At 37.2% G+C, this 16,897-nt stretch overlaps 1 protein-coding gene across 3 annotated transcripts in view; it reads left to right on the top strand.

Moving 5' to 3' along the window:
- KPNA1 (karyopherin subunit alpha 1) overlaps positions 1-16,897 on the top strand; it is a 58,655-nt gene that overhangs the window by 14,727 nt on the left and 27,031 nt on the right. For all 3 annotated transcript variants that reach the window (XM_064410383.1, XM_064410382.1, XM_064410384.1), the window contains exons 4-10: positions 667-766; positions 1,319-1,413; positions 4,566-4,697; positions 12,472-12,560; positions 13,839-13,938; positions 14,500-14,663; positions 15,806-15,884. In XM_064410383.1, coding sequence (XP_064266453.1) covers positions 667-766; positions 1,319-1,413; positions 4,566-4,697; positions 12,472-12,560; positions 13,839-13,938; positions 14,500-14,663; positions 15,806-15,884 — 759 coding nt within the window. The remainder of the gene's footprint in view (positions 1-666; positions 767-1,318; positions 1,414-4,565; positions 4,698-12,471; positions 12,561-13,838; positions 13,939-14,499; positions 14,664-15,805; positions 15,885-16,897) is intronic.

Raw genomic sequence — 16,897 nt, 5'->3', positions numbered from 1 at the left:
TAGATTAGAAGTGGAAGAAAAAAATCTGACTTTTATGCTTCTTTACATGGGTACATATGTGGTGAACAGAATGTCAGATTTTTCCTAGCATAAGAAAGGTTGCTGATTTAATTTGTTCATATTATTGGAAACTGTCAGTATTATGGAGAATTTAATACCTCTACTTGGTGTTGATAACAAGCATTAGGGTTTGTCAACTCTTCTAGAAATGACAGGTCTTATACATTTTGGTGTAAGAGAGTAAGTCAAAATGTACATCTCAGGGAAGTCTAAATGCTAACATAATTACTTTTTGTTAAAGCTGACAATTTTACATTTATTTTAGAGGGAGGGAGAGAATACTAGTGAAAAATTCTGAACAGTAATTTTCTTGCCATATCTTGAGGAAAATTTGAATTTTGGCTTTCAGTAAAGCCAATTGCATTTGAGAATGATGCTGCCTTATGTAGATGTTCATATATAATGATTCCTTTGTTGTCCATAATGGTTTTACCTAAGTTTTTATTCAGTAAGAAATAAACTTTGTACTGGTTTAGCAAATGTAACCTATATAATTGTATAATTAATAATAATGTAACCTGTGTAATTGTATATGTCATTAATTCTAGATTTTTTTCCCCTTTTGCTCTCTATCACCCTCATTCTGTTTCCCCATGTAAATCCTAGAGTGCAGTCATCACTGCTGATATGATTGAGATGATTTTCTCCAATAGTCCAGAGCAGCAGCTCTCAGCCACCCAGAAGTTCCGAAAGCTGCTTTCTAAAGGTAAGGGCTGAAATTACTTAGAGAAAAATGTAGAAGGCTCCCTAGCATGTGGTTTTACTTTGACAGCAATAAAAATTGAGTTTCACACTGAAATTTCAGGGTCAAGCTCTGCTTGACACAATGTCAGCTTGATGAATGTAATAGTCACTTCTTTTCTTGAAATGTGTACTGAGTGTTGCAGATGTTAGATCTCCCTTGGATGTAAGTTTAAATGTTGGAGGTGGTGTCTCTGTGCCCAAACAGGCTGATATACCAAAGGTCCTCTGCATGTGTGCATGCCAGAGTGACTGCACAGAGCTGCTGCTCTCAAATCAGTCTGCCTAAACTACTGAGTGCAGCAGTGCTTAGAATCACATTATCTTATTACCTCAAAACTCTGGAGTTTTCTTATGTTGACAGATAGGAATCCGTTGCCTTTTAGTGAAGTATTGTAGAAAAAGAACACCCTCAAAGAAAAGAGCAGTCATTATGTCACTGGATATTGTTTTGATGCAATAATTTGAGAATTTCCTTACAAAGAAATGAGTGTATCTAACTTCTTATTTTAAACAGAACCAAATCCTCCGATAGATGAAGTCATAAGCACACAAGGAGTAGTGGCCAGGTTTGTGGAGTTCCTGAAGCGGAAAGAAAACTGTACATTACAGGTATAAAAATATAAATGTATCTGCATTCCTGGTTTAGGAAGGCATTTGGTGATGCAAATTAGATAGGAAAAAATTAGTGATTTGTTCGGCTATACTTCCTGTCTTTCTTCACTATGTTAAAAAAGCTATTTTATCTTCAGAATTTCTGGCAAGACCTCTGGGTGCAGGACAGGAGAGAGAGAGATGTCTGACATGCATTGAGTGACTGATAGGATGGGGTCTTCAGACTTCAGCAAATACAGAGCTTGAAATTTGGAACTCAACAGATGAAAAGCTATTAAACAAAACTTTAATGTTTGTCTTTTTTGTACAAATTGAAGGTGGTTTTAAATCTTCAGAATTAGGATTTAAATTTTTGATTAAAAGTTTAGAATTAGAAATACAATCTGTAGTGGTAAGCATAGAAAGCTGGAAACCTTACTGTGGTTTGATAAAACTGAATTATATGTGCTACAACGGTGGTTAATCTTTTGTTACCTTTGTCTTATTTCCAGCTGTGCGTTTTTCTGGTCCGTCTTTCTTGGCTAATAGAAAGTTAGATCTAGTTAAGGAAAAAATATGTTAACATGTAACCTTTAAATACAACACATAGATTACAATCAGTATTCTTTCAAAATGCATAAGAAAACTGGTTTATGAATGCCATGTGAAATCCAGATTTTGTTGAAATCTGGGAATATGCAAAAAATTGCTTTTTTACACATTAGAGAAAGCATTTACAGGTGTTACTTTTCAGATTGTTATCTGCTGAATTCCAGAGGTCTGTTAGCTTCCTTTGAGGAGTCTGGGGACAGTAACTAAGAATATGTACCAGATTTAAGCTGGATGGTTTGCAACTCCAATAGAAGATTTGTAAGCTATGTGTTGTAAAAAAAAAAAAAAAAAAGCCTTTTATTACTTATTGGGGTCAAGCATAGAAACCTAAGGCAGATAAATGGAAGCAATTCTTTTGGCCTTATTGGTGCAACATTTATTGATTTTTACATTAAATGGGAAAAATCAGTCAGAGTGGAAATGTGCAAGCTTGTCCTAAAGAAGTGGTAGGAAAGTAGTGAAAATACAAGCTTGAGTATGTTGCTCTTGGTACTCCATTCTATCTGGGTAATTTTCCTCCATCTTGCCAAATCTCTCTGCCTGATTGGCAATTTAGCATCCGCAGGCAGAGTTTTTTGCTGTGGTCAGCTGGGAAATTTTCTGGAACTCACCTTTTAATGTTTTTATTTGTTCTGTCATTGTTTCCAACAATATTCCTTTGGTCTTGGCATTCTAGGCATTTCTGACCTAGCCTAGAAGGAAAGGATTTTCAACTTGTTCTGAGGCAGTGAAGTATAATTTATAGCTGCTTGTATGATGGATTGAATATGGCAACTTCCATGTCAATGAACTTGGGACTTAATGGGAATTTATGGTCTGTTTTTCTTCTGTGTTGTCAATGGAATATCCTGTAAAAACTAGGCCTCTGAGATCAGTGATAGGAAGGCCTAATTTGTTAGGAATTCTTTTGTCTTGTGTGACTGTTCCTTAGTTTATACATCCTGGAGCATCAGGTGTCTGCAGAGAAGAAGGAGGAGAGAAACTGTCACTCTCTAATCCTTCTGTGACTTGAGACAGTGTGAGTCTCCAAACTGTGAATTGTTCAGGCTGGTGGTACCAGTAGGAAGCTGGAGGACAAACTTTAAAATATGGATAAGAGACCTCTGTGGTTGAAAGATGAGTAATAGTTATATTGTAACATAACACAGAACACTGGATACTCGCTTCAGAGAAAATAGAATTACAGGAAAGCAACATTTTGTGTTGGCCTTAGGTTCTGGTCACAATGTTTTGCTTCTGGTTTATTAATGATGAATCTTGCAGTTTTGACTTTGTTGCTACTTTATTTTGCAAACCATACTCCTTGTGCATTGCATGATGTAGTTTGGAATTGTTTATTCTGATCAAATCTTACTAGAATGTTCAGTTGATCAGAAGGGCAGGATTAATTGTATAGCATTAGTTGTATTGATTCATTGTATTTTCAAAACCAAACTCTTTAACAACACTTAGAAATGAAAAGCCTTACAAGTCTAAGCTTAATTCTTGAGTTCGTATTTCAGGCACATTGCAGGATTTGGTGAAACTCCTTAGCAGGCGTTGTTTTTGTAACTAAACCCCAAATATAAATCCTTGCTCTATCTCTTCAGACAGAGATAGAGAGTTTTTGAAGGTATGTCAGTATTTCCACTGGAATACTGCTGGATCAGTATCTTTTGGTAATGTCAAAATCATTCATTTATAGCTTACAACTTCCCATTTTTACTGTTTCTTGGTTTTTACTTTTCATTCAACTTTATGCAGTCTTTTAGTTCTATAGATTCTGAATGTACCTAATAAGATGTAAATTTGCTAAAGTAGTGTAATAATCTTTGGGCTGAAAGCATGCAGAAGCCTACTCAAACATGGATTTCTGGAATCTGTGTTTTCTGAGGCCTGAGGTAGGGTTAAAATTTGCATTTTGTCTTAAAAAGCTAATGCTTTTGCAAGTTGACTTTAAAATAATAAATGACAAAAACAGTTGAAAATGCAAAAGTGTTCGTCTGGATCTCACTTTTTCTTCAACTCATGAATAAAAACATCATACACTAACAACATTTGGCATCAGTACTGATCACCAGAGGTGGAGATAAGTTCTTTGTGCTGTTTTTTAGAAATCTGTTTTTGTTTGGTTGTTTTTTTAAATCTCTTGTAGATCTTTTATTTGCTTCATGTCTGTGAAGTTTTGTCAAACAATGTCTTCTGCATCTTCAGGAATATCACTGATGATTCAGTGAATGCAGGTGCCTTGTTGTGAGAAAGCACATTGTTTCGTGTACAGGTTCTTAGCCAGTAAGAAAGGCAAAGGTAACACAAATGCATAGCAAAAAAAAAAAATTTGAAAAGCCACAGCCAACCCAATGTTCTCATAAGGAACTGCTGCAAATTTTTGTCAAGTGATAGTGATAACTCTTAAATACATGGTTCAATTCTTTGCAAATTGTCTTTTAATTAGTAATGTCTCATATTTTCCCTGTGCCAAATCTGCCATATCTCTCTGGTTTTAGAAGACATTTAGTCTCCATGTTTGGTGTGGCATAGAAAGCTCCTAGTAAACTGAATTGTATTTTGTTTTCCAGTTCGAAGCTGCGTGGGTGCTGACAAATATTGCCTCGGGAAATTCCCTTCAAACTCGAATAGTTATCCAAGCAGGAGCTGTCCCCATCTTCATAGAGCTGCTTAGTTCAGAGTTTGAAGATGTACAGGAACAGGTAAAGATTGAGAACAGTGTTGAATTTTTTGTGTGTGTTAATTTGTGGAATTGGAGGCTTTTTTGACTTTTTGCTTGTTTTGTTTATTTCATGTTTTGTTGGGGTTTTTTTTCCCCTTCTCTGGAAAGGAACAAGGCTATCCTGTAAGAAAGCCTCTAGAGAAAATGCAGTATATGGCAATTTCACACAACAGTTACTTTGTGCTTAGTATCTGTTAAGTTACCTAAGCAAGTATTGTATTTTTCTCTTTCTGGAAATTATATACTTAACCATAGCTAAAGAGGTAATTAATTTTGTTTTCTAAAAGGTTGGTATATTTCTGTGTATTGAGGAATTCAGGGAGCCTTGTTTGAATAATTGCTTTAGATATGAAAAGTTTGTGCCTGTATCTCCTGAAGATAAAGCATGAGTAGTTTGTTCTCCAAGCTCCTTACAGCATAGATGAATATTCTTTAAGGCCCACAGGGATCATTATAAAGCACAGACCAAACATTTGATTCAGTAGTTTCCATTTGAAGTCTGTAACTTGTATTTAAACAAGGATGTACTTCAGACATATAATCTTGCTTTGAAGACTTTGGGTGATGAAATAGTAATGATGTTAACAAATTTAGTTTCAGCCAATCTTGAAAGTATGTACCTTTACTATACAAATTTGACTAGCTTTGGGTCCAGGTATTGCTTGTGTTACTTTCTTTACTCCATTAGTAAGTTCTATGTTTTTTCTTATAGCTACTTGCAGACCATGGCATAGGCTTTACTTGAGTAAAATAATTCAGTAAGCTCTGAATTCTCATTTTGAGGATGTTTCTGTGTCGGTTGGTTTGGTTTTAGTGACCTTTTTCTGAACATTTCTTCATTTCAGTATCTTTTTGTGGTAGTGACAGGGACAAGGGCTGGCTTGATACTTTGGTGTGGAAATATCCAGTGTCTTTGTGGACTCCTTGCCACAGAAGCTGGCTGTGAGCTCAGGTTAAGCTGATTATCCAGTATGATCCATTGTTCTTTTCAGAGTCACTGACTTCCAGGGTTCAGTTCTCCATCCTGTAAGTGTGACCTCTGTTCTGTGTTCCTAGATATCTGACCTTGCATTTGGCTGAATTGAGATGAATAATTGGAGGAGTCCCAACTCATAAACATTGGACTGCTTTGTGTAACTTGCCTTTCTTTCTTGTAGCTGGCTCAGATTGTACCACCTGTACTTAAGGTTACCTAACATTTTCCAAAAGACAGATTTTTTCTTATTTGCTTGTAGCTTTCAAGTTACTCCACTTTGTATCTTTCCATTTTCAATGTTCTGTCTCACACTATTATTGTTGAGAAAGTTTTTAAAGAGGAATGGAATGCAGGTGTTTGGAAAAATGTTCAAGAAAATAAGAATTATTTTTTGTCCATTACTTTAGCTTTGAGGAGTTGAGTCTGCTGTCGTCGTAGCAATTAGAAATGTGATAGGGAGCTTGCGAGAATGACAGATAAATGCTGTGTTCTGCCTGTGTGAAAATCCATCCAGACTTAGCTATATGGATCCTTTCAGATTTTGTGTTTTGGGGGTTGAACTGGGTTTTTTTGCTTTCCAAATTCAGCCGTCACTTGAAGAGTGCTGCTCCTGCAGAACGATTAGTGCTCTGTATATAGTAAAGGCTGCTCTTACTTATTTTTCTCCTAATGAGTGATCTTCTGTGCAAGAGCTAACTTGCTTTTTTTGTTAGGTTGTTATCATGCCTGCTGATGTTCAGGGAGCAGGTGGGAAGAGCAAACCTGTTTAGATTAAGTTGTGCAGCCTTCAATCTTTAAATGGGTGAATAAACGGAAGAGCTTAGGGGCCACAGTTAAGCAGTTTATCTGGCTCCTTCCCCCCTCCCTGCCTCCTAATAAACTGGTGACATATTAAAATTCAGATTGCAGGCAGGCAGAGTGGCTCGTTGTCATTACTGAAAAATATTCTTCCATGCAGTTCAAGTGCTGCCAAATTCATGATCTCTCTCTTACTGGTAATCTTAAAGCAGCAGTTACAAATTGCTCTTTAGTAAGCTGTGCTGAAGAAGGAAAATGTGCCATGGCAAAGTGTTACACTGTTTCATTGTGGGTTTCGCTGCTGCAGCTCTGGGTGTTGCAGCCCTGCTCATGGCTGACATGGGGTTTAACGCTGGCTAACAAAAGAGGAGTTCTGCTTTTTTCCCCCAACAGCTTTAAAAAACCCCAAGCACTTCACCACAGTATCCTCTGAAACAAAAATCAGGAGCATATAAGCACGGAGAAGTTAGCTCCTGTACTTCTGTATTACAGGATAGCAGTAGTACACAATTGCATAGTATTGTTCCAGATGACTCTTGTCTCATTCAGTATATGCACAGATTGTTGCCCTGGTAACAGATGAGTGGGTAGTAAAGGAGGCTTTTATTTGTCACACTATGACCCTGTTTGTTAAAGTTGGAACAAATTATAGTGCATGGAGGAGCATAGGGAAGAAATTCTTACAGTTAAGCCTGATAGTAGGTTTGTGAGAAAAATGTTTCTACTGCTTAGTGTCTGACGCGGGACGATTTCCTTCTCTCAGTTTTCAGTAAGTGGGTACTTGTTCTGGGGTTTTTAAATGCTCAAGGTGAAATATTTCTTTTTCATTTTGTAGTTGAGGACAACTCAGCCGTGATTTTTCTAGTTAGGCCTGTGTTTTGAGCAGGTCTGATCCTGGATTTTTCAAGTTGGATCTCTGATATTTGCCTAGAGTTTTCTCCTAAAATGATCACCCTAATTATGTCTCACAGTAGTACTGTGAAGATTATTTTTTGAAAGCAACTGCATTTGTAACAAATTGTTATATTTTCTATATTTTTATAATGTGTTCAGGGCAGAGGGGCCAGAAGCTAACCCTGTAATCATATAGGAAAATATGAAGAGAGAAAGTATTGAAGGCTGTGTTCTAATTGGGATGGCAATTCTTTAGAAGGAAATGTTAGTTGATAACATTATTTTGGATATGTAGCATGGCATAAACAAAAAATATGTACAATATCTTACTGCCTAGTCACTATCCACTGTTTTTGTTTTACAGTAAGTCAGTTTTAAAGATTTATGGGTCTACTTTGTCTTTTATTTCTAACTTCCCTTAGCAGTACCTCAGGAACAGATATCAGTGTACCTTATCTTCTGATCACAATGTTCCCAATGTGTGTTTTTCATATCTATAAGCCTGTTTTAATTTTACACTTTTTCCTTTGCATATGCTAGTTTCTGAGTCTAGTGAAGATTCTAAATCAGCTGTTTTACAGAAGTCTGTGAGGGAATCTTTATAACTATGTTTAATAAGCAACAAGTATGTTAATGAAATGATTCCTTATGTCCTTTTACAAGATCTGTTTCTCATTAAGTTGTGCAGGCCTAATTTAATTAGCTACCACCCTTTAACTCTTTCATTGCTTGTATTGTGTGTCAGTCTTCCTGTGTGATCAGTGGTCAAACCATTTAGCATACATTTTTCCCATCAGAGAAATTGAATTTAGCACAGAATCTACATCTGCATTATTTATGAAAAACACTGGCTACATCTCCCTTCTCTCCCCATTTCTGTTTTTGGTGTACTGATTCTTAAGTTTAGTCAGGGGCACATGTCCTAGCACTTTTCTACTTACCACAGGTTTTTTCTTCCAAAAGACATCTATAAATTTTGATCTACCTACCTGAAATGATTTGTATTGAAAGATTCCATCAAAACCCTTTAGACATGCTTAAGATTGATGTGGCTTCAGCAGGGTCTTAGCTGCTGTTCTTTTCTGACTTCCCCTGCTGTGGTACTTAAAACCCAGATGTCAGCTTGGGTTTCCTTGATGAACATGAATTTTCCTTCCAAACCCATGCAAGGCGTTGTGCTGCCTGTTGAGGATCATGATTGTCTCATAGTGACAGGTATGTGACAGATGGTGGCATGAGCATCCCCTGCTGCCCTGTTCACCTTTGGGAAAGTTTGCATTTTCAACTGAGGAAACCAGTATGTTTCTCCCTCAGTATTTTTCCATTTCTAGTTGTACTGCTACTCCTTTTGGTAACCATCGCTTGCTTGGCAGAGCTGACCAGTGAGTCTGGTGTCCAGACTCTGTTTGGCTTTTACATCAGCAGTCCTATTAACAAGCTCTTGGTAATCAAAATCAGGACAAACAGTCAAGGTGTGAGGATGAGCTGCTTTCTCTGTTTGTCAGATGAGATATGAGAAGGAGCTATAACCACCCCAGCCACTGAAAGAACGATGTTTTCTCTGTTGGGACATGGTAGCAGTCATCTCCTAGGAATGTGTCCTTCCGGTATCCTTCCTTGTGTTCACTTAGCCAATCACACTTGCATGCAAGCTAATCTTCACCATCTTCATCTCAGCATTGGATCCTTTTCCCGAATCAGCATCCAAATGTTGAGAAAGGGTTGATTCTTTGTCATATTTCTTCTCCACTGAGAGGCAAACTCAGTGTTGGTGATTGGATTAAGCACTTAGTTTAAATATCCAAAGAAATAATGGCTGAGAATCTTTAGAATCCAGGGGATAGTGGAGAATTGTCAAAAAGCATGTGGATTATTCACAGAAGGCACCATGTAGTTCTACAGTACTCTACAAGACTTGCACTTTACTTCTACTGACTACTAAAGTTGTCCAGCACTGCAGTAAAAAACTGAACTGGAGTTCAGTGATGAGTAAAATAAATTTAAGATTTACAACAAACTTTACTCCGCTGTTAGCAGCAAATAGAAATTTATACAAGCATATAAAAATAGGTGCTGTCAATTAACAAGGCAACATTTGCACTTTCAGTTTCCACAGAGCTTTCTACCTAAGATGTGGGTTAAAATCAGGCTACAAATCTTAAAATTAATGTAATCTTTAATCTGGGATTTAGATAGTAGAAGGTACTGAAATGGATTTTTTTTAGTCAAATATTTTTTGATTGAATAAGCTCTAAAATTGAATGAAACATGAACATGAAAACATTTAAGTTGTGTAGAATGAAGCCAAAGCCAAAATGTTGTGGCAAATATTTGCATCTTGAGGAGTGCACAAAAGAAGAAATGGAAATCATTGAATATTTTTCAGACAAACTCTGAAGAAACTTGTCATTGTTCATGTGTTTGTGAAAACCATGGCAGAGCTTTGTATTTATGGCAGTGTTTGATGAGAAGAGTTTAAATGAGCTTGACTTCCATTCCTTACTTATCTGAAGAGCTGAAGTAATTCCCTAAGGAGAGACATCTTCCTTATTGAATGAAACATTGCATATTTTTCTAAAGTCACCCCAGCACGTGGTATTTCAATTAATTGTGTCCTATCAGTGATTAGCATTACAAGGATTTGTTACAACATCTCTTACCAGCTCCTGTGACACCAGACCACACAGAGCCAGACTTTCCTTGCCTTAAAAACAATGAAGAATGGGAAAACAGAGGTGCTATTTGACTTCTCTGGTCAGACTTTTTGATGTGAGATTTGCTGTTGCAAAACCAGTCAGTCATTCAGGGTCAGAATGGATTCTTGGATTAAGTGATTATCACTCTTGTCAACCTTAAAAATAGATATCGCTATAATGGCAGAAACAAAGACCACAGACAAATGAAACAGGGCTTCCTTGTTTTTTACCTGTGTAAGGGTGTCCAGGCAAGGAAACTGTGCCTTCATACAAAATCACTCACATCTTCAGTGAAAGAGAATTATTCTTCCCGCCCCCCTTCCCCCCCGAGTATTTTCAGAAAATTCACAAATTTATTTAGGACTGTCTGAAATCTTTGGTTCATTCCTCAGGCTTCTCCTTGCTGTGGAAATGCAAGTATTGGAGTGAACAACTGGTGTGGCTCCTTAAAGTTCTGACAGAATGACATTTTGGAGGAGGTGGCATATATTCTGGCTCTTATGCTAAATTTTTCTGGTAGCTGTCTTCTGTGTGCTGAGTCCAAGAGGCTGCCAAATCAAAGTTACACTTTTTATATCAACTGTTGTCACAATAGTTGTAAAAAGAATAAGAGCTAGAATGAGAAATGATCATAAAGTTCAGTTTTGGGAAAACATTGTGTAGTTATAATGGTTGTGCTGTTTCATAGCAAGCACAGGTCAGTAAAGTCTCGTGCCCTGACTGTGGCTGACAGCAGAAGCCTGGAAAAGAGTAGAAAACAAAACAAACTAATCCTTCCCCAGAACAGTCACCTGCTCTCTTCACAGTTTAATGCAGTTTAATGGCTCCGATCCTATGCTGTTGTTGGTAGTACTGGTACAGAGGAGGAGTCTTTTTATTTTGTATCTAGCATGCTGACATCTCCATCTACATTCTGTATGTACTTCTGGTTTTAGCTGTGTTCATTTTGCAGGCTTTGCTAGTGCATTTGGTACTCTACAGTGGTTGGAGTCTTGTTTTCTAAAGTAGAATCTTCTTGCCACCATTTAAAAACATCTTACAGGAGAAACCTAATGCATTTAATTTCATTGACACCATATTGAAAATAAATAAATACATTTATTTCAGGTTTTCTTTAGTAAAAAATTTGGCAATTCTGTCAGTTTTTTAGAGGAGCATTTTATTTTAAATAGGTATAGAGAGATGGAAGAACATGTTTATTGTGTGTGAGGAACTTGCTTTGTTCAGTTGAAGAAATAGTTATGCACTATTACTCATTTTACTGCAGCTGAATATGTAGCCTTCAACTGAAGAGAAATTTGGGGAGGACATTCAGGTGCTATCCATGACAAACAGGATTGCTTTTGTCTTCTGTATGTAGAATTTGGAGTACTTCAGTGGTTGTGTAGACATATGTGTCTGTAAAGCTAAAAGCCAAATAAGCCAACCAAATAAACAGATACATGTATCTATTTGATATGACACTTAGTCTTCTGCTAACTTGAAGTAAATAGCAAATGTGAACTTCATAAGCTTTCTTGTGTGACAAAATATTGTAATTTGTATGGAATTCATAAAATTGCTTTTATACTTGACATATAGACTATTTCTACTTTTTAAAGTTATAGCTGTAATACCAGTGGACAGTGATACATAAAACACCACTTGGCCCAAATGTATAAATCAAAACCAATTTAATCTTTTGTTTTCAGCATACTACACAGGATAGATTTCGTGCTGCTTTAATTCTGGTATTTTTGATCTTCTCAAAATGAAGTTGGGGTAGTACTGATGTCCAAACCCTTACATTTTGCCATGCATATGACTTAATCAGCAACGCTGGTTCTGTCTCATATAGTTTTATTTTAAAGAATTTATGTCCAGGCCCACCTGAACTCTTTGATTCTGAATATTGATTTATCATGAACATAGATTCTCATTTTTATCCATGACTGTGTAAACAATGTTTGCTTTTATGCCTTTGTAGTAAATACTAATGTGGGCTGTTCCACACAAACATTTTTGGGTAGATACAGACTTGCTTGACCTGTGCTACAAAAGTCTGGTTTTAAATTAGGCGTGAACAGGGAGGGTAGAATTAGATGTTCCTAAGCCCGTGGAGGTGAGCTCATCTCTTACATTGTGGTCAGAGCAAGGGTATGTCTGCCTTCACAGGCTGTGGAGACATATGTGTCTGCTGTTATGGTGTTCTTCTTAGATATCCACAAATATTCCTGAATCATATCATGAGCTTGAGTGTATATATGTAATAGGCAACCAGAATGCATTCCCTTCTGTACATTGTCCAGGACCTAACAGAGAGAAATAGATTATCTCACAATTCTATTACATATGTTAAACTGGTGGAATTTTGAGAATAAAAGCAATTTTTACCCTGTTTTTCATTGCAGGCTGTATGGGCTCTTGGCAACATTGCTGGAGATAGCACTATGTGCAGAGACTACGTTTTGGACTGTAATATCTTGCCCCCTTTATTGCAGTAAGTTTGTTTTAATATGTTTTTCAGAATTTTGCTTGAGTTCCTGATATGACTGAAATTTGGGTTTTGCCTTGAAGAATAATAATACTATTTTCTTTCATTGTGGACTAACTGCAGTTTTTAAAGGGGAGTCATGAACTACTTTTTAAATGAAGCTAAAAGGGAAACATTTTAGAAGCAGCTAAGCTGGAACTATTTTATTCTACAGTGTGGGTGGACGTCTGGGCTTATTTTAGAGTCACAGAATAATTTAAATTGAAAGGCACCTTTGGAGGTCATCTAGTCAAAGCCTTTCTTCATAGCAGGTGAGATCAGATTAGATTGCTCAACTACTTAACCAGTCAAATTTGGAACATCAAAAGTAGATTCCGTAACTACCTGGGGTAACCTGTTGCAGTGTTTGACCATGGTGTGGTGAAACACAGTGTTCTGATACCTAATAAGAATTTTCTGTCCTGATGGTGCCTCGTCCTGTCACTATGCACCTTTGAGAAGGCTCTGCCTTCCTCTTTTGTATATCCACCTGTTAAAGTGTTGTTGGCAGCAGTTGTATCTCCTCTTGCACCATCTCCTTCTAAGGCTGATCAAATCCAGGTCACTGACATCCCACTGCATGTCGTTTCTCTACCCTGCTAATTATCTTGATGATCCTCTGTTTAAGAAGCATATCATTGCTGAAACAATGACACCATCTTGTGTTGTCATGTCCAAATTACAATTACTCAGTCTCTGTCCTTTGCAGACTCTGAAGCAGGAGAATTCTCCTGTCCTCTCATAAAGACATTGGTACAGTGGGAGGTGGCTCTGAGAAAAATAAACTGAATTGTTACACTTGTGGGAAAATTAGGTCTTTCTGCATTTTCCTAGGCCAAAGTAGGATTCATAATCTGAGACTGACATAAAAATGCAATTTAGCTATGAGAGTTCTCTTCAAAACTACCTACATATCCTCCTTCTTAGAGTAATTTTGTCACAATTCCTGTACCTCATCTGACTGTTAATCTGCCACGTCAAGCATCCAAGTATCTAAGCATTTGAGTGAAATTTAGTGTAATGTTACAGTTCTTGTTGGGATACTAGGTACCTGTGTCTAGCATGTGTGTTAGTAGCCATCAAGGATGATTTTCTTTAGGATGTGTTTTCATAGAAAAAAAACCCCATATTTTGCCCTGGTGTATGTTAAAAAGAATTGGATTTAATGGTTCACACAGTTAATGGGATTGCCTGGCTTTGATTTTTTAAAAGCAATGGTTAGAATTTTTTGTTGGTTTGTTTTAGATTACTTTCAAAACAGAATCGTCTCACTATGACCCGAAATGCTGTATGGGCTCTGTCCAATCTCTGCAGAGGGAAAAACCCTCCTCCTGATTTTGCCAAGGTAAGAGATGCTTGAAAGAAAATGTGTTGTGAAGTAGTGGTAACAAAATTATTAGTTTAAGGGTGGTGAAAATTAAACTAAACAGAAGGAATGTTTCATCAGAGAAATTCTGTAATATTTGATGGCTGTCTTCCAGATGAAGTTTTTTGTTTAGTCCTTTGGGCAGACATTCACAACCACTGTTTTAACATGGCTGTCTTATACTTTTTTTGTTACTGTTCATGTACTGGAGATGACTGTCCCATAGCAGAACAAAACTCTGCACATCTTGGCTGCTATAGAGCAGCACCTGGCAAGTCTTAGTGAACAAGTCTGAGTTTCTTTGGCAGATGTTGTTCTGTAGAGGCTGAAGAGTTGCTGGGATGCTGTTCTGGAGACATGCTTCTCCATGCTTGTATAGCTACAGGCCTGCACAGAAGTGCTAGCTAGATCTGAAATTTTCTGAGTATTGAATCTTAAGATGCCAGTGCCTAATCCAATAATGACATACCAAATTAGCTGACATAATAATAGGTCTTCTGGCCCTTTTAATTGTATGTATCTCCTCTTAATGTCTTACAGGTTTCACCTTGTCTTAGTGTGCTTTCCTGGCTGCTCTTTGTCAATGATACAGATGTGTTAGCTGATGCCTGCTGGGCTTTGTCCTATTTGTCTGATGGCCCCAATGATAAAATCCAGGCTGTGATTGATGCAGGAGTCTGCAGAAGACTTGTGGAACTGCTGATGTAAGAAATCTGTTGCAAGAAAGTGTTGCTCTTTTCCCTGACATCAAGATTATAACAATAAAGAGTTTAATTAAATAGGTCCTGAAATGTTGTGATTTCCAAAGAGCAAAATTTGATTTTTTTATTTTACCTCTCTGTTTAGTGTTCTCTATTTGTCATGGGTAACAAAACAATGGAGCTTTTCTTGTACTAATTTTGCTGCTTCTTAAGAGATTTTTTTCCTGCATCTAAAAGCTACATTTTTGTAAAATCCATAATGCATATTGGAATTTTGCTTGTGTCATTGAAGTCCGTATTATCGCTACCTAACAAGGAAATTACCTAAAGGATATCAAAGATAAAACTATAAGAAATAGTTCAATTTAGAATTGACAGTACCAGGGACTTGAAATATAAATAATTTCCTCAACCTGTAGTGTAGAAGAGTAGATGAGCATTTTGGTCAGTAAAGTGTAGCTGTGAGAGTTGGGGTCACTGAGGCTTGTTCAGAGCCATTCCTTCAGATCCAAGGTCAGGGCATGGACCATTCAATGGCCTAAGAACAAGGAATAATGGTTTTCAGTGATGTAAATAAAAAGACAATTAAGACCTCTAACATTAGAGCAAATGTGTTGCTGGATTAATGAATGGAACATATTTCCTCTAAGGAGCTTTTTATAAAGTTTTGATTTGAGAAAAATATTTCTTACTTCACCTTTCCTATTCCAGTTCTGATTTAACAATGATGATGAAGGGATGAATATGATGATGGAACATGATAAATAGGTTTTGATGGGTTAAACACACAACTTCGATCCCTGTTCTTCTGTCTCATTCTTGGCCTTTGTGCATGCTACATTAAGTGTATTTTATAGTTAATGATAATTACTTTTTCCTCCTGAGGATGCTTAGAAGTACTCTGAAGTACTTTTATTCTTTTAATGTTTTATTTTTATGCTGCTGAATGACATCTGAAAGTCTAAATATTTAGAAACCCTAGAAAGGTTTGCCATTAGTTTAAAATGAGAATGTTTATTTAGGTAGTGAAAGTCAGATTTATCAGGGAAGTTTTCCCCTAGCTGATAGATGTTCTTTCCTTGAGAATGTGAAGCTGGAGATGCTTTAGGAAGGTTAATACTTACATTTTTCTTTGTCAATTTTAGGCACAATGACTACAAAGTTGTATCTCCTGCCTTACGAGCTGTGGGAAACATCGTTACAGGAGATGATATCCAGACCCAGGTATGGATGAACTTTCTCTTGTGTTGTACTGCAGTTCATCTTTCTGCTAATTGTGGTAACCTGTTCACAAGCACCTTCTCTTGTTCCTTTTGAAGTTTGAAAGTGAAGGTTGATGACACTAATTGCTTCAAAGTGTGGTGGTTTTCCATTTTTCTGTTCAGTCCTGATCTGGTGATGGTTGTTAGGTAGGTGTGTCTGGGACTTCTGGGCAGTTGTGCAATACCCCTCAAGGGTGGGATGTTTTTGGTGTATTTAAAGCAAATTTGTCTCTTAGGCTGAATTTTGTGCTGAGTGATGTACCCTGGTAGTGCTGTCAAAGGCCTGTCACATTCAGTGCTGTTGCCAATCTGTGATGCATCTGTCATATATATGATGAAAATACATCATATTTATGATGGAAAACTATGGTTGGTGCCCTGTGTGAGGAGACATGAATCTTGACTCCATGTTTCAGAAGGCTGATTTATTATATGTATTATATTAAAAATTACATACCAAAACTGTAGTAAAAGAGTAAAGATTCATCAGAAGGCTAGAAAGAGCAGGAAAAGAATGAATTACAAAAGCTTGTGACTCTCAGAGAGTCCAAGCCAGCTGACTTGATTGGCCATTAATTAGAAACAACCAACATGCACCAATCACAGATGCACCTGTTGCATTCCACAGCAGCAGATAGTTAATTGTTTACATTTCTTTCCTGGGTTAATTGTTTACATTTCTTTCCTGAGGCTCCTCAGCTACTCAGGAGAAAAATCCTGGCAAAAGGATTTTTCAGAATATATAATGGATGCAGAAAACAAGTGTCTGCTCCTATTTTGGGTGGTGTGTGGCTGTGTCTGGACACTTTTTTGGAGAAGCATAGGTAGGAGGCAGTGACTCCCACCACTGTATTGGACTTAAACTGGAAGGCAGGAGACCTGGTGCTTCAGAGGCACTAAGTTGTCACTGGGATGCTTCTGTAGTTCTGTGACTCTGAGACCAGAGTTAGAAATGGGTTAGCAGCACCAGGGCAC

Source organism: Passer domesticus, chromosome 2, assembly GCF_036417665.1.
Source record: "Passer domesticus isolate bPasDom1 chromosome 2, bPasDom1.hap1, whole genome shotgun sequence".
Taxonomy (NCBI): Eukaryota; Metazoa; Chordata; class Aves; order Passeriformes; family Passeridae; genus Passer; species Passer domesticus.
This window is presented reverse-complemented; position numbering and strand designations above follow the sequence as displayed.